At 37.7% G+C, this 21,351-nt stretch overlaps 1 protein-coding gene across 1 annotated transcript in view; it reads right to left on the bottom strand.

Moving 5' to 3' along the window:
• LOC107691213 (voltage-dependent T-type calcium channel subunit alpha-1G-like) overlaps positions 1 to 21,351 on the bottom strand; it is a 135,060-nt gene that overhangs the window by 31,800 nt on the left and 81,909 nt on the right. Inside the window, exons 21-25 of the mRNA XM_016489712.1 lie at positions 14,399 to 14,525; positions 13,289 to 13,414; positions 12,994 to 13,083; positions 11,671 to 11,863; positions 10,250 to 10,297 (exon numbers count right to left, since the gene is read on the bottom strand). Coding sequence (XP_016345198.1) covers positions 10,250 to 10,297; positions 11,671 to 11,863; positions 12,994 to 13,083; positions 13,289 to 13,414; positions 14,399 to 14,525 — 584 coding nt within the window. The remainder of the gene's footprint in view (positions 1 to 10,249; positions 10,298 to 11,670; positions 11,864 to 12,993; positions 13,084 to 13,288; positions 13,415 to 14,398; positions 14,526 to 21,351) is intronic.

Genomic DNA, 21,351 nt, shown 5'->3' with positions numbered 1-21,351 from the left:
TTTATGAGAAATTCTTTGCTTAGATGGCAATTTTAGCCCGTTCCCAATTCCATCTATGAATACATTTGAGAACAACGGCCAGATTATTGGGTGAAGCAATTGAAGGTTTTGGGCTGAATGATACCACATTTGAATATAGCCACAAAATGGCGGTCGGCCACCAGTCTTGGACACGCTAACTGTTAAAACTCAATGCAATACCCATCAGCCCCGAAAAGGAGGGTACGACAACAAATCTCTTGGCCTTTTCATCCCACTGAGACTTCATGCTGGTCTTGATGCTTTCGACTTGATTCTGACTTTGCCGCAGCTCACGTGCACTTGGAGGAAAAAGCTCTCCCTTTTATCTTTGGGTGAATATCTAACCCATCTACTAGGAGGTCCAAAGTCCTTTCGGGAAACATTTTAACAATGCATAATAGAGAAGAGAAAAGATGTGGAAGGTGTCATTCCATGAAATTAACTATATAGCAGCTAGCACCTCAGAAGCTAAGTCAGTTGGGAAATACAGACAAACTCTGATCCATTATCTACATAATTTGTACTACAAACACCATCAAATATTGCAAAATGGTTCATAATTTTGAGGGCCTAAAGGTGGACATCACTGATGTTTTAAAGGTTGACGTAGCCTTATAAAGCGATACTTACAACTAGACTGCTGAGCAATGTGTTCGGGAAAGATCTTTCCATTATGCAGACTTCACGAGTCATGTGGGGTTAAAGTCATGAGCACTGGGGAATTGTGGGCAGTGGGAGGACTAGACTGTTATTTAAAGGAAGAGCCAGAGAAAAATTCTAAAGCCAGCATGGCAAAATGTCAGACAAAAATAGAAAGGGGAAAAAGCAGAGATGATAAAACAGCCATCTGAAAGGGAAGGCAGCAAATTGCAGCTTCATTTGTTTTATGGTGAATGGTTTTTAATTGAGGCTGGTTTTACCCTCCTTAAGTGCATGGTCAATGAGTTGCTCCTAAAGTAATGAGTCGATGTCTGCTGGACATACTGCTGATGCACCCCAATGCAAAAATTAGCTTGGCAGAGACCCTGCACTTGTTCACTTTTTATTTCACTCAATATGCCAGCATACACCGAGTCAAAAACAACAGGAAATCCTTTTCATCCCACTGAGACTTCATGCTGGTCTTGATGCTTTCGACTTGATTCTGACTTTGCCGCAGCTCACGTGCACTTGGAGGAAAAAGCTCTTAAGACTTTAAAATTAGGAACTCTGGATCCCCTTCAAATTATTTAAATGGAAAGTGCATGAAAAGCCTTAAAAAACTTGCAAAAATGCCAGCATACACCGAGTCAAAAACAACAGGAAATGACAGACTAAATGCCTGCTTAAAACAGGCAAAAGAGTGAAAAATAACAAGGAAGAGGAGAAATTGGAGGCAAACAGCAATTATTATAAGAGAAAGAAATCTTCAATAATGGGAGGCCATGGTAAAGAAAACACACATACACTAACACTGACAAACATATACTGTAGGATAGTTAATTAGGGTGAGAAACACATAGACACACACATAATATCATGCTGGCAGACGTGGCACACAAACCACACTTTCTTTCTGAGTCTGACTTGAGCAAGATGGGCCGTTTGAGATGGAGGCTGGATGGCAGAGGCTGGTGGATGGGCAACGGTGATGATGTGCAGAGAGCCGCAAGAGTGATGTCATTTATATTACTCAACATGAGAGGTTAGTTAGAGTACCTGGCAAATCTGACAATCAAAACCTGTTCTAGAATAATGCATGTATAACATCCGAGGTCATATGTTTGGTATGTGACAGTCAAACCCTGTTTATAAGAGCAAAGGGAAAAATTTTCTTTTTCACTTTTTCAGAGTTCATTGTAGAACCTCCAAATCTAGAGAATAGAGAGAATAACTACATCAAAATGAAAAAAAAAAGATATAACTTTTATCACTTTCAGCTCATGCTTTTCAGAGCAATCTTGGAACTTGTTGCAACACTTCATGTTACTGTCTATTTAGGATGAATGTTTGTTTATGATGTTGCCAATGCTGAGGAGAAACTAACTGAAAGTAGTGACATAAAACAGTGTAGCTTCCACTAACATGCAACATTTTGTGACAAACACCGTTTTTATGTCACAGTGTATTGCACACACCGCTTTACTGCCAAGCATAATACACAAATTAACTTTTCTATAATGTTTATCTCTTGCATGTAGCACAGCAAAGTCCTATTCATTTAAATGTAAGAGTTCGTAATGTAAAAGAACCGGATTAAAAATAAAGTTTGTAAATATACATGTTGATTTAATGTTGTATTTTTATAACAACTATTTATAATGAAATTATATTTATTATGAAAACTGCTTTACAAATAATTTAAATTAAGTTTCTTTATGTGTAAAAAATTGAAATAATATTTTATTTAAAAATATTTTATTTAAAATTATTGACTTTAGTAAAGTGATAACATATAAGTTTATTATTTAATTATGTTTTTTTTTTTATTTCACAATATTTTTCTCATACCATATAAAGGGTCTTTGTATGTGATAAAAAAATTGTATGACATCAAAGTATTGCGAGAGCGGTTCTAGAGCATATTCGAGCGCACACTCTTACCTTCAAAAATAAGCGAGGCACATATCTTTAGCGAAGCGGTCCAGAAAGCCGCTTCTGAAACGTGCCGCGGCTACGCTGGTGTAAACACAAGCATTTACTAGAGTGGCCACGTCGGAGCCGTAGCGCGCCGCAGACGCATGCAGTGGCTACGTCCACACGAAGCCAGAGCTTTTCCTATCCGATCTTTTTTTTCCCTCGTCTCAAGAAATATCTGTGTACACACGAAACCGATACAAAACGATGTAGTATACATGACAGACCAGTATGTGGCGCTGCAATTCTGCCACAGAGATACACTAAAAAAGTAGCAGTGTCTGACTAGGGGCGAGACGTGGGCTGATGACATCATCGTTTCAGAAAATATACGGATTCGCTGTCCACACGAAAACGCAACGGCGTCGTTTTCAGATTTATCCACTCTGGGACCCGGTTTTAAAAAAATAGCGGTTTCACTCTCCCAAAACGCCGGATCCGTCTGGACAAAACGCCTATATGATACAAAATGTATGCATATACATCTAAACGTGTCTCCGTGTGGACGGGGCCTAAATAAGGGGCAAGTCACTCTCGCGGTATTTTGACGTCATACACCGATCGGTCTGCTTCAAGTCGAACACACAGCTGCTTCTGCCACCTTATGACAATAGATTTACACTTCAAATGAGGTAGTCTGTCATCGATGACAGTAGCTCATTGGAAAAGGATGGAAAATGCCCTTCATTTTGTTTGCACTAATAAATGCTGCTGCCTGCCAGCTGCAATCACCAATAAAGAGTTGTTCCATGTTTTTTTTTTGTCTATATCATCATAAATATCGTTATCGGAAATATTCTTGAAATATCGTGATATAATTTTGAGGCTATATCGCCCACCCCTATTGGCAAGCTACAGTTTAAAAGTAGCTTCCCCAACACTAGTTGTTGCTCTACATTTGTAAGTTGTTTTCGATAAAATCAGCTGCTAAATGTATATATCTGGCAATGTATTCAGGTGCGTTCACATAAGCAAATTCTGCAAAATATCGGCCAGAAAAGTCAATAGCATGCTAAATTATGAAGCACAGCTCACACAGAAGGCACTTTCAAACCAAGCAGCTTTCTGTTGGTCAAAGCAGTCAATTGTGTGACCAACTTGAACCCATTGCAAAATCTGTGTGGGGACATCTTTCGTCTGATCGCATGGATTCCAATTGAAATGACTGGGTTTCACCCACGAAAATTTGCAGAAAATGGTAACCGTGTCTGCACCTTTACTGTTTCTGCTAAAACGAACAAAATCTTCTAGACCAATCACAAGCACCCTATAATCACAAACACAGATCACTTGTACTGCTCAAGTGGTGCTACTTGAGCAGAATCTCTTTACCTCTTCCCGTTATTTTCTTTCTATAGCTCACATGGCTTGTTTAACCACCCAGACAGCGCTACATCCCTCTCTCGGCTGGTATTTGTAAAGCCTCCACTCCCACAACATGACAAACAAGCCAGCTGTATCAGTACACAACTCTGAGAGGTTACAAAAAATATCATGTTGCACCAAGAGGTTACAACAACTCACTCGCAGAAAAGACTTTTAACTCTGTATTCTATCTATTCGGTTAATAAACCTACTCCCTTACTGAATGAACCATGAAGACCCATAAAGAGATTAGGTGCACTTCCTGCCAAACGGCATGAGTCTGCTGAAATGTAGGACACTGTGTGCAATTTAAATCAGAATCAAACTCTAAATTGGATGTTTCTTGTACCCTTACATGAGGTAGCAGAATATTTCAGTTAATGAGTTTTTATTTATATATGGTACATTTTAAGATGGTAACATGGGCTTTATAAAACCCACCCATGCATTCCCTAATCACAAACTGCATAAAATGTGTTATATCCAATTGTGACTGCTTCTATTAGAAAGTCAAGTGAGCTTATACACTAACTATTCTAGAGGTAAAGGATCATATCTTGACATATATCGGAGCAAAAGGAAGTCTTTTTAGCTGAAAACATTATGCCACCTGTTCAATTTGGGGGGCTGTTGCTTGCCCAAGTTACATAAAGAAGACTTTGAGTCATTTTCACTTGCAGTAGGAAGAAAGGAAATGGTGTTTGGAGCTGCCAGGTTACATAAGTGACCGTGCTGCCTTCTGCTGCCAAGAGTGGAGGTTACAAGACACTTAGTAATTTAATTTTCTCCCTCTGTCACTCGCCGTCTCATCGCTCCCCTAGTAACAGTCGAGAGATTGCTAGAGATTTAAAGAAAGATTGGTTGGTCGTCTCCAGCTCTACGTGGGAGCATAAAGACAAATGAAATAAATGCTGACATCATGTTCTTCATTAAGGCGTATTTGCTATCAGGGGCTGGTTTTTCAATGTAACTGTAGCCCCTGTGCATTGAACCCAATGAATATGCCTGCAAAACCGCAGAATTAGGACATCCGTCATTTATGAAGTTCTACACATCCCAGTTCATTAATTACCAATTTTACCAATTTGATTGCGCTTTCAGCTATGAATAAGAATGTAGTATTTTTTTCTCTGTTTAATACATTTTTTCATATTTAAATCCATTTAGCAGATTTTCCAACAAATCAGGAGAGAAAAGGTAAAATGGAAAAATGTCAGGGTCATTCTTGGAAAAAAAAAACATAAAAGGGATTGTTCTATAAACTAACAATACTGTCATATAGTATGCAACTTTTGATATTTATAGCAGATTTATTACTCATTTAGTTTTGAGTTAAGCAGCAAAAATATATAATACAAATATTTATAAATAATACAAAGCAGCTATTTCTTATTTCAAGTAATTATTATACTTAATGCTAGGGTGTTTTTCCTTGCCACTCTTGCCTTTGGCTTGCTCACTGGGGGGGTTGTCTAGCACTGTTTTTCTTTTCCTTTTATCTTATTTATTTTTCTATTTTCTGTAAAGCTGCTTTGGAACCATATGTATTGTACAAAACGCTATGCGAATAAACTGAATTAATTATTTAAAAATAAAGAGTAAGCAGAATCCATTCTTCAGCATTTAGTGTTTTTTCCCCATCACATTGAAAAAGGTCATTTACCTTTAAATTAACATTTTTTTACTTTATAACTTTATAATTATTGTCTTTCCATGTTACATTATTTAATGTTCATGTAAAAGTTTTTTTTTTTTAAATGGCAATGCAATGTAATCAATATCTGATCAATGTTGTGTTTTGAGACATTAAATGTGCCGATATACAGCTATACGATATATCACAATAATAAACATGCATGATATTGTTATCATGGGCACTTCAAAATACCATGAATAATTATTTATTATTCAGATTTTTAGAATGCATTTTAAGAATACTTTTCCCATCATCCAGTTAAAACGCACAACACGCAAGCGCACACTCTGATGTAAACAAGCACATTCACACTCTGACAGCAGATGGCGCTGAAGAGACAGCAGACATGCAGCCATTACCCAGGTAACCCTTAAATGCACTTTTAAAAGCTGTTTGAACTGAAATGTGTGTTGGCAGTGTGTGTACACAACCACCCTATAATGATAAAGATCCACCCAGTGCTTTGTTTTTTAACCCGTTAAATCATTTCCCCTTTCTCAAATCGAGCCGATCTCAGATGCCTGTCTGTGTGACGGCACACAGACTGGCCCCTCCCACGATTGTTTGTTTGATGTAGCGTTTCAGCACAGACTGGACTGGCGTCTTACCTTAGACCCACCCTGAGTGAGCTGTCATCAGTCCACCACTGTTTTACCGCCGGAGCAGATGAAGACAAGAATGACTCCTAAGCGATCGAGGTATTCTGTTGTTGGATATAATAATGAACATAGCAGTCGTCATTTACTCCTGTCATCTGAGTCGTTGAAGACGCAGTGGATTACCTGTGTTTCTGAAGGGAATGCGCCCCCGATCTACCTAAATGAGTCTATGTTCGCATGAATCATTCGTGATCCAGCTTCACCTCCAGAAGAAGTGAGTGTGTTTTTTTAATGAATCTTTGCAAATCGCTTTTCCTAATAATGTGCTAATTAGCAAGTTTTACGATGAATGTGGCTAAAGTTTACCGCCTCTCAGAGAGTGGCTCGGAAGAGAGGGGCGGGGTGAGCAGAGCTCATTTGCATTTAAAGTGGAATGCAATAAAACAGCGTGCTGTAGACAGAGCTGTTTTTGACGGTAAAAACGGTGTTGTTTTACACTACCATTGAGAAAATTTAACCAAACTATGTTACAGACTTTTCATCACATGGAAGTCGTGGCCTAATGGTTAGAGTCGGAAATTGTAACCCAAAGGTTGTGGGTTCGAGTCTCGTACCGGCAGGGATTGTAGGTGGGGGGAGTGAATGTATAGCCCTCTCTCGCACCTTCAATATCACGACTGAGGTGCCCTTGAGCAAGGCACCGAAGCCGCAACTGCACACCCGCAGCATTGGCTGCCCACTGCGCCGGGTGTGTGTTCACGGTGTGTGTGTGTGTGTTCACTGCTGTGTGTGTGCACTTTGAATGGGATAAATGCAGAGCACTAATTCCGAGTATGGGTCACCATACTTGGCCACATGTCACGTCACTTTCACTTTCATTAAGACCCTAAAGAATCATATCAACTTGTGAAAAATGGGCATCCGATGACCCCTTTATTAGGCCTATTGTTTTCTACAGGCCTATTCTTCTGCACTTTAATCTGTATGGAAAAATAGTTTATTTTGAATATTTAAATACAATAAAGCAATACACAGAAATGTATAGAGTTCTTAAACAGAGTGCTTAAATACGTATTATAGCATAACAACACTTTTTAGCAACTTATTTCAATATCGTGATAATATACCATGATAAAAGCTTAAGCAATTGTCGCAACATGAATATTTGATCTCCTCATTGATGGATCTATTGAAACTTAATCATTCATGAAAATTTGTCACTGATTTACATCCTTAAATATCAAAAGTTAAGTATTTCTTTACGATTAATAATAATGTCAAGGTGTTAACAAATACCATCAGCTTGTTTTATGAGAGAAAAATTAACTGAATTCAAAAGGATCCATCTGTAGATTCCGTCTATGCTTATCAATGAGGCAACATCCTGATTTTGAATGAATGATTAAAAATGCAAACCTGCCTCGATAGTAGCAGGATAAGAATTACTACTATGCTGCAGCCTAAAAGGACTTACGGTAAATCAGATATGTTACCTAATCAAGGACACCTCCAAACGATATGCCTTGTTGATACAGTGTGTCCGGGCGAACTGCTGGCAGGACACATTTCTGATGAGGCACCTCAGAGAACGGCTAATAAATGTCGACTGGGGAGGACACCGGTAGAGGAGAGGCAGATGGTTTCAGCCCTACTGCAGAGTGATATGATTAACCAGCCCTTTGATCCCACACGCGAGCATACAGCAGCGATAGAGGGGAACAGAAGCTAATCGAGAGAGACAGACTGGCAGGGGGCAACACCCCCACCTCTCCTAAACAGAAACCCAAAACAGAATGATAAAATATGCTGAGGCACAGAGTAACTGGATGGTCGACTAATTAACACATTGTCTTCAAAATGGAGCCTGTCATTTTTTAATCCCAAGTGCGATGACAGAACTCAATCATAGTGTGAACAATGTCGACGCATGCAAATGTGAACCGTGTTTAAAACATGGAAAAATGTGATCAATCAACGGTTATACCAGGCTAATCTGTAGAGCTCTCATGTTAGAATATATTAGCATATACAGCTTCATAAACAATATACAAAAAACATTAGAAGTGCATTCAGCATGTTTTTGTTTATTTTTTCACTTATTCATCTCAGTGGTCTTGAACGTTATACTGGCACCTTCTGGTGTGGATGCATTACTTAGTTTATTAGCGTAGCTGTGTATGCTAATTTTAATCATAAAAGAGATGTTCATGTCTAACACTAAACACTGGTGATAAAACAAAATTTAAAGGGTTTTAAAATGCATAACTGAGAAAGGGGAAAGAGAGATGCTTTGCAAGAACATTAGGGGAATGGGGGCAAAGAGAGACAAAAGAAAGTTGGAGACAGAGAAATAGAAAGAAAGAGAGGCAGGGAGGAGAAACGGAAAGGGGTTCAAGAGGGAGCTCTTGTTCACAGAGGCAGAACACAGACAGAAGGGGAAAGATAACAGACTCTCAGCTACACTGAGAACAACACAGGTAAACATGTTCCATGCACAAAAATATTCCGCTTTTTAAGTTACAGTATATAACTGCCAATTTTTTTTTTTATATTTAAAAAAGGAAAAAAAAACTGTCATAGGTGCTTGTTTCTGTACAGCAGATAAAAGTTTTGGAAGGGAACCAAAAAATATATAAATATATCATAAATTTAAAAATAAAATACGGCTTTCATACGGCTAATGCTAGGGCTGCAATAACTGACAATAACTAAACAGCATTTATTTGAAATAGAAATCTTTTGCATCATTATAAACTTTACTGTCGCTTTTGATCAATTATGATCAAAGTTTTGAATGCTCTTGTACATTTTACTGATATACTGTTATAATGAGAGTAGTTCTATTATGCAAAACAGCAAGTCCTAACATTGAGCGTTCATATTAGTTCATATGTCACTAATACAGTTACATTTTCATGACAGACATCAAATTTCGGTTTAAAATTGGCTGTAATTGAAACCTGAAATGCTACAACAGTGAAAACTGGGGGGAAACAGGCTTTATGTACGAAAACAATATATATATATATATATATATATATATATATATATATATATTTAAAATAACTATATTATAAACCATTTTGACCATAGTGTACATAAATTATATAGACTTTCCTCCATATCATTTAATAGCGCATAACAGATATCAGATATAACAGATATCTATAATTAATTATAATTATTTGATAATCAAAATAGTTGTTAGTTGCAGCCCTAGCTTATACATTCCAACACTTCAGAAGTATAGGAAACAAATATTGTATTATACCCTCTTATATCCAAAATAAGCCAGCTGTACTCAAATCACTGTACCAAATAAAATCATGTAAAACAGCCCACCCAGTACAGCAACATTTTCTGAAGTCAAAGTGGAACAAGTGTGCCATACAAACATTTCACTCACGCAAGTCACAAATGAGTATCAACACGTCATGCAGCCTCTGAACAACAGCAACAGCAAGGTGTTGTGTTTAGCATGTCAGTAACTCTGAAAACAGTGTTATGGTGTAACATCACAAAACGAAGTGAAGCACTACGCCACAACACCAAACCGATGAGAAAACTCTGAAGCATACAGATCAATAAAAGCTAAGACATTAACAGTGATACTCTTCCCTTCGAACAGTCAGCCACAGTGCGTCACGCTGGGGGCAACATCGAGAGATCGGACCTGTAATACCACCAATTACAGTAATACCTTCTCTCCCTTTCTCTCTCTATCCATCCCCGGTGTGAGTTTGAGGCTGGGCTGGCTAGAGCTGGTGATGAGGTGTGGAAACCGGACATACACACTTCCACAGACAATTCTTGTGTGGTCAGATCAGATCTGATGAGGTGAGAACATGGGCGCTGATGGTGCCTTCCCTCCCAGTGTCCCTCTACCACCCTCATCCCAAAACCACCACCATCACCACGGTGAACACATAGACATGCCATAAGCAATCTGTACCTTGTGTGTGATCGGGACTGGACCAACTGACACCGGTCAGCATTACATCTAGAAGAACGAAACCATGTTAATCAGGTAGGGCAAGCAAAGAAACCGTCAAAGGAGCTTTTCTGAGAGAATATGCCGGTGGGCGTTCCAATTATTCTGAGTCCAAAATAACTCTATTGTTATGTGTAAAACACTAATACTAAATCTATTTATCCCAGATGTTCGAGCCCTAGATTACTGTTCTTGAAATACTTTGTGGATGGAAATGTCTGGCAAACAAACAAATAAAGCTTTTTTCAGTTAATGATACCAACAAGTTCGCCTGAAAGGAACCCCAACTTTTCTGCTCAACTTTTTATAGCAAAAGTGCACAAAAAGTTACCTCAGGATATTTAGATATTATGTTCAAAAAGAAGTTTCAAAATATTAATCAGGCCAGGCAAAGCTGACACACGGTTTAATCCCATTTCCACCCCAGAAACCTGACACATCCCGTCAGACATTCACACCTACTGAAAATTAGATTTGTAGCAAAAAGAAAAGATGAAGCAAGGTAAAATAAAGCACCTTTCCCTCTCCAGCTAGATCTGATGGCATGATAGCACTATAAAACAAAAGGACACACTAATCAGCTAATGTGCAAATCAAATATAGATATTGAGAATGTATGGTGTGACAGTACATTTAGAGAGGGCTAGATTTGACCTTTGAACTGAGATTAGATGATAAAAGTACCAATGAGACTAGCTTTGTTTGCCTTGCATGAGTTTTAGTCTCTGATCTTGTGGTCTGACACAAGATGTTATAGTATATAGATCACCCATTTACATCTGTATTTCTCAAGGCTTAAAAAAAAGAAAAGAAAATTCCCATTTTTAACTGTAAAGATCAAACATGCTGGACCAATGTCCAAACCAATGTCCCTAGCATCCACACGGAGATTCTCGGTGATGTTGTTTAAATGCTAACGCCTTGTACTGAAAATAGCAGGCAGTGGAACCAAAAGAGAAGGTCATCAATATCACGCCGTGCATCCTGAGTAGCATTGGAGCAGGCAGCTGATGGATGTAACCAATTTGAGAGTGACAACAACGGGATTTTTATTTACTTCTCAGACTGCACTGTCCTACATGCATGAGAGGAGCAGGGTGGGCAGAGCCCTGGGGCAGGGGTCCACCGCACACCCTGCTCTCTCAGTAAGCAGATCACCATGCAAGCCATGGGACATGCTCTAGAGACGTTCCCAGGCAAAAGGGGGGCAAGCCGGGGAGGGGCGGATTCCTAGCTAATTACGGGCCCGAGCATCTCATTCCTCATACGCTGATCACTAATTAGCATTAGCAACTAATTTAGCACATGGTCAAATCAAAATGATCAAGCAGGACTCAGAAAGGTGTGGAAAGGCTACCGACCAGCTAGCTCCTTCTCCTTACTCCTTCTTTTTTTCTCCATGCGTTTAAGGCGCTTCTCCTCGCGCAGTTTGGCTTCTTCGGCCTCCTGGTGCCGCCGGCACTTGTGAAAGTTCTCGACCACCACGCCGACGAACATGTTGAGCACAAAGAAAGCCACGATCAGCAAGAAGGAGATGAAATAGAGCAGCATCCATGGGTTGTAATTCATGACGGGCTACAAAACAGAAAAACACAACATGGATTAATGTACAGAATGCACACTAATGTGCACACACATTGGTGGTTAAGCTAGTTAGGAAGTTTATTCAAGGCTCAACAGTAAGTTGGGCCAGCAATTCAGCGATGTTGACTTGCATTACCTACCTACTTACTTATGTTAATACATTTTTATACATATCTTTTGCATTTGATTTATTTAATTATATATATATATATATATATATATATATAGAAAGGGAAAAAAGGCCATATATATATATTTATCTAATAAATTAATAATATAATATAATATAATATAATATAATAATTTCAAATTCCAAAAAATTTTATAAAAATACATCAGTTGCTGAGTCAGGTCCCAAGGAGTAGCTTACAGCCATGTTCAAGATGGTGATGATGGAGAATTGTGATATCAATAAAATTTCAGTTCAAAGGTCTGTCCTGCTGGGGACCCGAAAGATGCCTGCCTCTAGGCTAGATTAAGTGTTCTGTGTGCAATGGTGAGGCACAGGTCACACAGCATGAATTTGAAGAAGAGATATCTGTGCCAATTCAAACGCATGAATGCCTTGGCTAGGACAAGGGCTGGGCTCTTTTCAAATAGAGCAGAACAATTTCAGGAGCCTACAGCCAGGCATGAGGCATGGAGACTTCCTTTTCAGGCACAAAAATCATCCTATATATTATTACTCAAAAATTAATTCAAAATTATTCAAAAATTCAAACTGTATTAAAAAAAATAGACATTTTGGGGGAAGAGTGTAAAATAAGCCACTTCAAAGAGGTCTGTTGAATGGACAGTAAGGAGCTTTACAGAAAAACTGATGAATGGAAAAGCAGTTCTTTGAAGCCAGGACAGGATTGCTGACCAATGATTTTTCAGCTCTGATTCAGTTCATGGAGTTTGTCCAATCAGAGTTTGCAGTTATCAGAGAACGCGAATGACTGGGATGTATTCTGGCCCAAAGTTTGTTTGCATTCTATAAACAGTGACCCAATTAAATAAGGTTGCCACATTGTCCACAGTTTTAGATCAAAAATATCAAAAGGGGAACCCATAGGCATATAAATATTATTACAATTAAATGTTATGCAGGTAACAGGAGCTTCTGATATAGTCAATACCTGCTGATCGACACCGACAGAATCCAGGCCGTCGTACATTATGTCCACCCAACCGTCTTTGGAAGCCAGAACAAAAAGGGACATGAGGGCCTGAGGGAAGTGAGAGATAATAAAAGAGGTTAAAAGAAATCTTTGACTTCAGTGGCTCCATTTGACTTTGTTGAAAATGGGATGAGACCATAACAGATTCTTTTCAAATTGGAAGTGGCATTACCACTCGCTTGTAGATACATCTAAAAGAGCATCTTGAGAAAGAGCGAAAGTTTGTGTAACCATTGCCAGGTTAAACGCTTACCTGCCCCAGGTTATCAAAGTTGTACTTGTGCCTGACCCATTTGTTGCTAGCCTGGAGGCAATCAGACTTGTTGGTGATGTTCCTCGTATCCTCCCCCTGACACACAAAGAACTTTCCTTTGAAGAGCTGTGAGGAAAAAAACAATTTTATCAGCTCACAACCAACCTTCCTTTTCTCTGTGAGTGATTTTTTGGAATAACGCGCATAAAAATGTCTCAACTAGAACGACAGATATCAAGTGTCTTGAGATAATAAATATAAATATATTCTATATATATTGGAAGAAAAAGAGGGTATGGAATTTAATGACAATAGCTGACAATTATTGGTCAATTTTTATAAAGAGTTCAGATTTCAATTACATATATTATGTACATATAAGCGCATTACATTACTATATATGAATTATATGTTACAACTTCATACAAGATGGTTATGTCCCCATTATTGAAAGTCCAGTATGACTGTTTAGTGAAAACCATACAAGGACAAAGCCAATGTTACACATGCCACATCATACAGGCTCAAAGAGCACTGGCATCTTTTCCTGGAAGAATGGAAGATAAATTACATCGACGTTCCCTAAGGACTTACGTAAATTGTGGAAGTATGAAAAACAGAACATTTTAATCATAGTCAAATTATTCAGCTGTGGGCAAGAAGAGTATGTTTCAAATTTACAGAAATGACAGAAAATCATGTATTTGTTCTATGCACCACCTCTTTCACTCTCACAAAAAGTCTTAAAGGCAATCTTGTGGATTAAATACACAGAGCTGTCAAATGTTGTGTTACTTTATATATGACGGTTTCTTAGAAGGAATTACTACAATTAATCCCTTAAATTAAGACTGGCTTTTACTTTAATAGTCTGATCCAAGCAAGAAATATTATATCTGCTATATAACTGTTAGGTAGCATTTCTAACTTCCCTACTGAAAAACATAGCTAAAACTGGCCTAAGCTTGTTTAAGATGGCCTGCCATGCTGACAAAGCTGAAAAGTGCTCAAAGTCTTATTAAAACTACAAAAAAAAAAAAAAAAAAAAAAAAACTCTTTAAACTGGTTTACGCTTGTGATTTCTGCAAGGTTATGCTGTTTTGTACTTACTTGAACTCCCAAGATGCCAAAAATAATGAAGAAGGCACAACAGATAACTACAATGTTCCCGATAGGCTTGAGTGATGACATCAGTGTCTCAACAACCAGCTTCAGTCCTGGAGCTCTGCTGATCACTCTGAAAATCAAACAAGAGAACAGATTTTTAAGCAACAGATCTTAGCCTGGAGGTTCACAACTGTTTTTTTTTTTGCTTCAGGACCTCGATGCTCCATTTGGAAATCAAGAAGCAACTCAACACACAAACTATTTTCTCAGGAAAACAAACAAACAAGCAAACATTTTACAAAATTACATCATTTGTATAGTATTATCATGCTATATAACTAACTACATAATTTACATTTATATTAATAATAAATAATTTGATTTATTAGTATATTTAGGGCTGTCAAAAAACATTAACACACTAACATTGATTGACAGTGCTAATATTTATCAAGGCATAGAGTTAAATGTCTTTTAAATTTCAAAAGGCTTTATCGTGCAGCCCATAATTCACCTCACAAAATACATAGTGATCACCACAAACCATGTTCATTCTCATTCAACCCCTATTTAATGTAGTCTGGGTCATTTATTTTTAACCTTAAACAGCTTTGTGACAGATGAATTTGGGCAAAAATTTGAATTAGACACACTATCTTTGACTAATAACAAAAGACACGGGAAGCGCTTTCTCCTTTCTTTTAAAACCTGATAAGCCCATTTATTTTGCTATCCTAACTATGCACAATTATATGGTGAGCTGCATAGTTGTAAACTTAGAAAGGGTCCATAAACTGCTCAGTCCTTGCCTGGCCAGTGCCTGCGAGTGGAAAAATGTTTCTCATGCTTTCACCAACCTGACATTAGTCAGCTTTCTCTACTTTTGTCATTCCATCATTGCTGCAATCACAAACTCCTCTACGAGTGAGCATGGCAATTACCAGCAAACATTTTCATGCACTAGCCATTATGCTAAGCAACCGCAATGCAATGCTGTGGGGAAACTTTCTGTGCTGCATAGAAAGGTGACAGTTTTAATTAAACTGCCAGAATAAAGAGGAAGCCTAATTATTAATGGCACAACATCCGGAACTAAACCGCACATGTCAACCTCTGCGGAGGCTGGCACCAACAGTGACACAAAGACACCTGCTCACAAAGGCACAGACAATAACATATGTAATACAAATACACAGCTGTAACAGGAATTCAGCTGCTTTAGAGGCCAGGGTGTTCTTTTGTTAAAAAACAACTAAAAGGGGAAAGAAAGCATGCGTTAAAAAGCAAGTGTTTAAAAGTTTGGCCTCTTTAAAGTTAACATGCGGTCTTAAAAATGTTGCACTCATGACACGAGACCAATGAAATGTGCTTAAATGGTCAAAGATGTCCATCTAATGCATGTTTACAAAGACCAACAATGAAAAAGTAGTGCAGACAGATTCAAGATCAACTGTTTGTCTGTAAGAACAGCGATTCACATGTAAAATTATACTCTAAGGGAGCTGTAAAAGGCAACTGACTTTAATCTACGGCATTGTCTGTGTTGAACTGATGTTAATGGGACACAATGAGGACCTAAAGCAGTAGCAGGGGATCCAGATGCATTGCAGAAACATTGTATATTGCAAGATGTTTATGATATTACACACACACACACACACACACACACACACACACACACACACACAAAGACTTCAAAAATGTTTCTTCCTTCAAAATAAAGAATAAAAGGCACATTAGTCCTCATTTGGTGACAGTGATTTCTGGCTCCTCACCACAGAACTGAGCTAAAGCAGCAAAAACCTGATTTGATCCTCAGCTTTGATCTTCTTAAGAAGTGTTCTGTGATTGTATCAGTGTCTGAGGATGAAGAAAGGGCCATGTTTAAAGAGACCAATCAGGTTTAGTCAAAGTGACTGGTTGAGAAAGGAGTCTGCCAAAAGGGAGTGCAGATAACAGGCTGCTCTGTCTTTTGTTTGTCTGAATATCTGCGTGCACTTTCACAAGCTCAAGCGGATTTATCAAAGCTCACTTCGGGGATTTCAGGTAATACCATAAAATCAATTATGGAAATGTAAAACGATGAGAAGGATCAATATGTCTAGACTAGGGATGCACCGATACTGAGCTCCTGTACTCATACTCGTACTCATTAAAATGCCCCCATACCAAACGCCAAGTCTGGGAAAAAAACATTGAAGTTGAGGTTTGCATGAAGCTGGGTGACAGCATGCCCAGGAGACTACAGGCTGTCATTAAGGCTAAGGGTTGCCCAACTAAGTATTGATAGTTGTGTAAATACTGTCATACTAACAGATGTCTAATTTTTGGTTGATTGTAATCCATTACATACCTTTCTATCAACGTTATCTAACATTATCAAGCTGAATTTGTTCTGACTCCGTTTAACTCTGAGTTCTTGTTATATTTTATTACCATTTTCTAAACTATAGCGAATAAACTGTGATAATGGGAGAAATGTTGAAGGTGTCTGAATAAATTTTGGTTTGACTGTATCTATTTGATAAATAAAGTTAACCAACTAACATTATACATACTCTTTTGGTTTCTGTACCCAGTATTTTAAAAATTTACAAATGCAATAAAAATATTGGTATCGGTACTCGGTATCGGCAAATACCAAAAATAAAAGTATCGGTATCGGGCAAGTACTGGAAAAAGTGGTATCGGTGCATCCCTAGTCTAGACCCACGCTCATCTCTGAGTGAATTTGAGAGGGACAGTCTAGTGAAATGATATGATGACTTATTCACTAAAACTAAAAGAATTAAAAAAATAAATTCTGAATTGAAATAAAAGCTTGAACTGAAACATAAAATCACATAAAATATGAATATTAGATGAAAAACTTGGCAACTAAAAATAAGCTGAAGTTTTAGTAATAAAATTACCAAAACTAAACTGGGGGTAAAAATAGAAATATTAAAAAGACAAAATCACATAACAAAACAAATCAAAAGTAAAACCAAGTGAAATCTAAATATTAATAGATATAATAGTATAGCATGCTCACACCTTGAGATTTCAATCCCTGACCAATAGAGGGCGCTAGTGCCTGAGGTGTTTTTCAATACAGTAGACATTCCAGATCACAGTGAAGTTATGCGTTTATATAATTTCTCATGAAAAAAGAGTAAATATGGGATTTTGTGCAATTTAATATGTATTTATATACAGTAATAAAAGAGCAGTGAGAGCAAAAGAAATGCATGTTTGTAAAGAGTACATTTTGAAAATATCAGATGGTTACACCTTGGTTCTGTCATATATATGCCATGGTACTGAATAATTACCATAGCATAATAAAATACAATGGTACTATTTTAAATACCATGATATTTTTTTGTTGGTGAGAAACCAGGGTGGTGGTCCTAGTTGCATAATATGATGCCGATGCGACTCTTCTGGTTTCTGAGTACGTGTTATGGTTACTGTGTTCTGCAAGCCTTCAAAAAATCTGAATTTCCCATATATAATCGCTCCAATCCGGTCTTTGTGTTCTGAAAGGTTTTAATAAATAAATACATTAAGAAGGAAACAATAAGTAGAGCACTAAAGGAGCCTCTTATTCCCAGAACACAGAGACACATTTTCATCCTGGCTGTAATTAAAGAATGCTGTAGTTGGGCTGGGAACCTTCAGTTTGGGGGATTCAAGCTGTGTGTCCCTGACAGCAAGCACACAATCTGAGGACATCCGTCAAATTACAAAAAAATAAATACGAATCTCAACTACAAACTAAAAACAGCAGCATTAAAGGGGTCATATGATGCGATTTATTATATGACCCCTTTAAACTTTTGCAAGGTAGCGTAAATGGAAAAAGCATGATTTGACGACAGAATTAATTTTTATCAAACCGAAGTCCTGCGTCAATTAAAACGCCAAAGTTTTTCGCACACGGAGTAACATGAGATCTTAAAAAGCCTAGATCCAGATCACCACCATCATAAAAGTCACTTGGTCCAAACAATACAACTTCAGTTTTTTTCTCATTTAAGGCCAAACAATTTTGCGAAAGCCATGATTTCAGATCCCGTAGGCATGCTAGCAAAACCTCAATAGAACATGAATCGTTACGTTTAAGTGGAAGATACAACTGGGTGTCATCAGCATATAAATGAAACGATACTCCATGTTTAGAAAAATAAGTCATTATAATCCGTAATTATGTCCCCACTGGATGCAACACAGAGTACCAAAACAAACTTGTAGCCAATCAGCAGAAGGGGCGTGTCTACTGTTACGTTATGATGTTTTTTGTGTTTCCATAATATTTGTGTTCTGTTGGATGTTTTCTGTTTGAGTTTCAGATCGCTGCTGATTTACTAGGGGTGCTGCCATCTATCAGCGATAATTGGTGTGATCAGCTGGCAGTCCTTTTAAAACGCCACTTCCGCTCTTCAGAAGGCGGCGGAGCGACTTTGGGCCAGTCGCACTGGTCCAGACTCCCTGTTAGCCGCCAGACCAAGATGTGTTGTTAGTGTTTCTTTTGATTGTTTGGTTCTTTTGAAATGTGATAGTAATGTAGGAGAGACCTGCCCTTTTGTTTAAATATAATTTCTACTATGTTTTTTGGTTAAGAGTAGATAGGTTAGGTTTATTGTATTTCTTTTTCTTTTTCTTTGTGACAGGTTATTTATATTGTTTTATTTTATTAGATTGGTTTTGTTTGTTATTTTGGGCCTTGGGTCTCTCTGATGAAAAATACCACTTTATTATTCATATTTATTTATTTTTAATAATTCGTCACTTAGACTAATTATTTTGCTTTTGTTATTTCTTCACACATTTCATTACACCAAATACACAAAATAATGTTCTTTTTAGCAACATCATATGACCCCTTTAAAGCAGATGTAATGCAAATTTTCCTCATTGTTTACTCACTCTCATGTCGTTCCAAACCTGCATGACTTTCTTTCTTCTGCAGTCCAAAAAAATTTGATATTAAAGGGATTGTTCACCCAAAAATTCAGTCATTACTTATTCACCCTGGTGTTGTTTTAATGCACCAGTGAGAAAATAATGACTGAATTTTTAGCTCTCTCTCCATCTCCATCCTAGCACCCTCACATAATCCAGTAAAATTATGACTTCACAATTACACAAGCAATTATCTAAAAACAATAAGACATAAGGGACATCTGCAGAGATGCTATGTAAATTAAATGAATCAGTTCCTGATGAAATCCGAAAGAGCCAATCTATCCTTATCGTCTTTTGCTGCAATTCTTCGTCCCTGTAATTACAGCAAATAGACAATGTAGAAAAACTAACTTGCTTCAAGTCAAGCATGGTTAGATTAGCTTATCAAATGCCTTAGAGTGGACAGGCACTGTGAAAGAAGCGGAACTGTAATTAGCGTGAGAATTAATGAGCACAAACAATAATAAAGAGGTACATTATATCAGGTTATTTGCATTGAGAAGAGGTCAAGCAGGAGACTGAATGGAGTGATATGAGTAGATAGATGCTGGCGTCAGGTGTTTAAGGGAGGGTCTGTTCCTCTGGGGCTCAAGCAGACAGTAGAGGATGGATGGTTCTTTATGCGCTTTTGAGATTAATTTAGATCCGCAAAGGTGACATGCAGTGCAATGTATAGTGGAAGGGTTTAACCTGGGGGTCAAAGAGTTGATGAATTTACAAAGTGTGCACATCCCCCTTAACACAACGCATAAATCATCCTGTCTAAAGACTGAAAGAGACACATCTCTGTAACAACACCATTAATACTCGATAAGGAGTACACAGACATTAGCTGTCCATAAAAACACAGATTTTCAAATGAATTCATGGGCGTATCAACTCACCTTAAAGGGAATTTTAATTATGCTATCATTTGCTTATGCTCCTGTCATTCCAAATCTGTATGACAAAATTAGATGTTTTGAAGAACGTTTACACTGCTCTTGTCCATATAATGAAAAAGGATGGGGACTAGGGGCTGTCAAACTTCATAAAAGCGTAAACATAAGTAATATGGTTCCCACAAAGATATTGAGCATATTTCAACATAAGAAATTTAGCGCTTGTTGTTTGTCATTTCTCCGATCACAAATGCAGACATGGTTTTATGTTTATGCGGCGCGATGCAACGCGTAAAAAGACAGTATAAGTTAGTTAGTTATTTATAAAGCACATATAAAAACAACCAAAAGGTTGATCAAAGTGCTGTACATTAGAAACAATACATAAAAAGAGAATTTCAAACAGCAAAGTAAAATATTTAATTGTTAATATTCATTTGTTGTTAAACGCCATAGATTTAAAAATAAGATTTAAGCTTTGATTTAAACATAGAAAGAGATGATACTGTTCGAATTGACACTGGTAAGCTGTTCCATATTTTGGGGCCAACCCTTGCAAAGGCTCTGTCCCCTCTATGTTTTTGCTTAGTCCTACACACAGAGAGTAATCCAAGATGCCCAGACCTAAGTGACCTAGTTGGGTTATGAGGGAGTACCAAAGCAGAAAGGTAGCCTGGAGCTAAGCCATGTAAATATTTATAAACGAAGACTGAAATTGTAAACTCTATTCTAAATTTAACCGGTAGCCAGCGCAGAGACATCAAGATGGGAGTAATGCGATAAATTTTTTTGCTACCGGTCAACAGCCTAGTAGCAGCGTTCTGAACAAATTGTAAACGCCCAATAGATGAACTATTAGCTCCATAATAAAGTAAATTACAATAGTCAAGACGTGTGGTAATGAATGCGTGGATAACTGTTTCGAAATTCTTGAGGGAGAGAAAAGTTTAAAGGGATCATATGATGCTTTTTTAAAGATCATTATTTTGTGTATTTGGTGTAACAGAATATGTTGACATGCTTTAATGTTCAAAAAACACATTATTTTTCAAATACTGTACATTATTATAGGTCCTCTATGCCCCGCCTCTCTCAAACGCTTCGTTTTCTACAAAGTCCCTCCTT

The sequence above is a fragment of the Sinocyclocheilus anshuiensis genome, unplaced genomic scaffold, assembly GCF_001515605.1.
Source record: "Sinocyclocheilus anshuiensis isolate Anshui unplaced genomic scaffold, SAMN03320099.WGS_v1.1 scaffold470, whole genome shotgun sequence".
Lineage (NCBI taxonomy): Eukaryota > Metazoa > Chordata > Actinopteri > Cypriniformes > Cyprinidae > Sinocyclocheilus > Sinocyclocheilus anshuiensis.
Note: the sequence above shows the minus strand (reverse complement) of the source record. Positions and strands in the feature narration are given on the sequence as shown.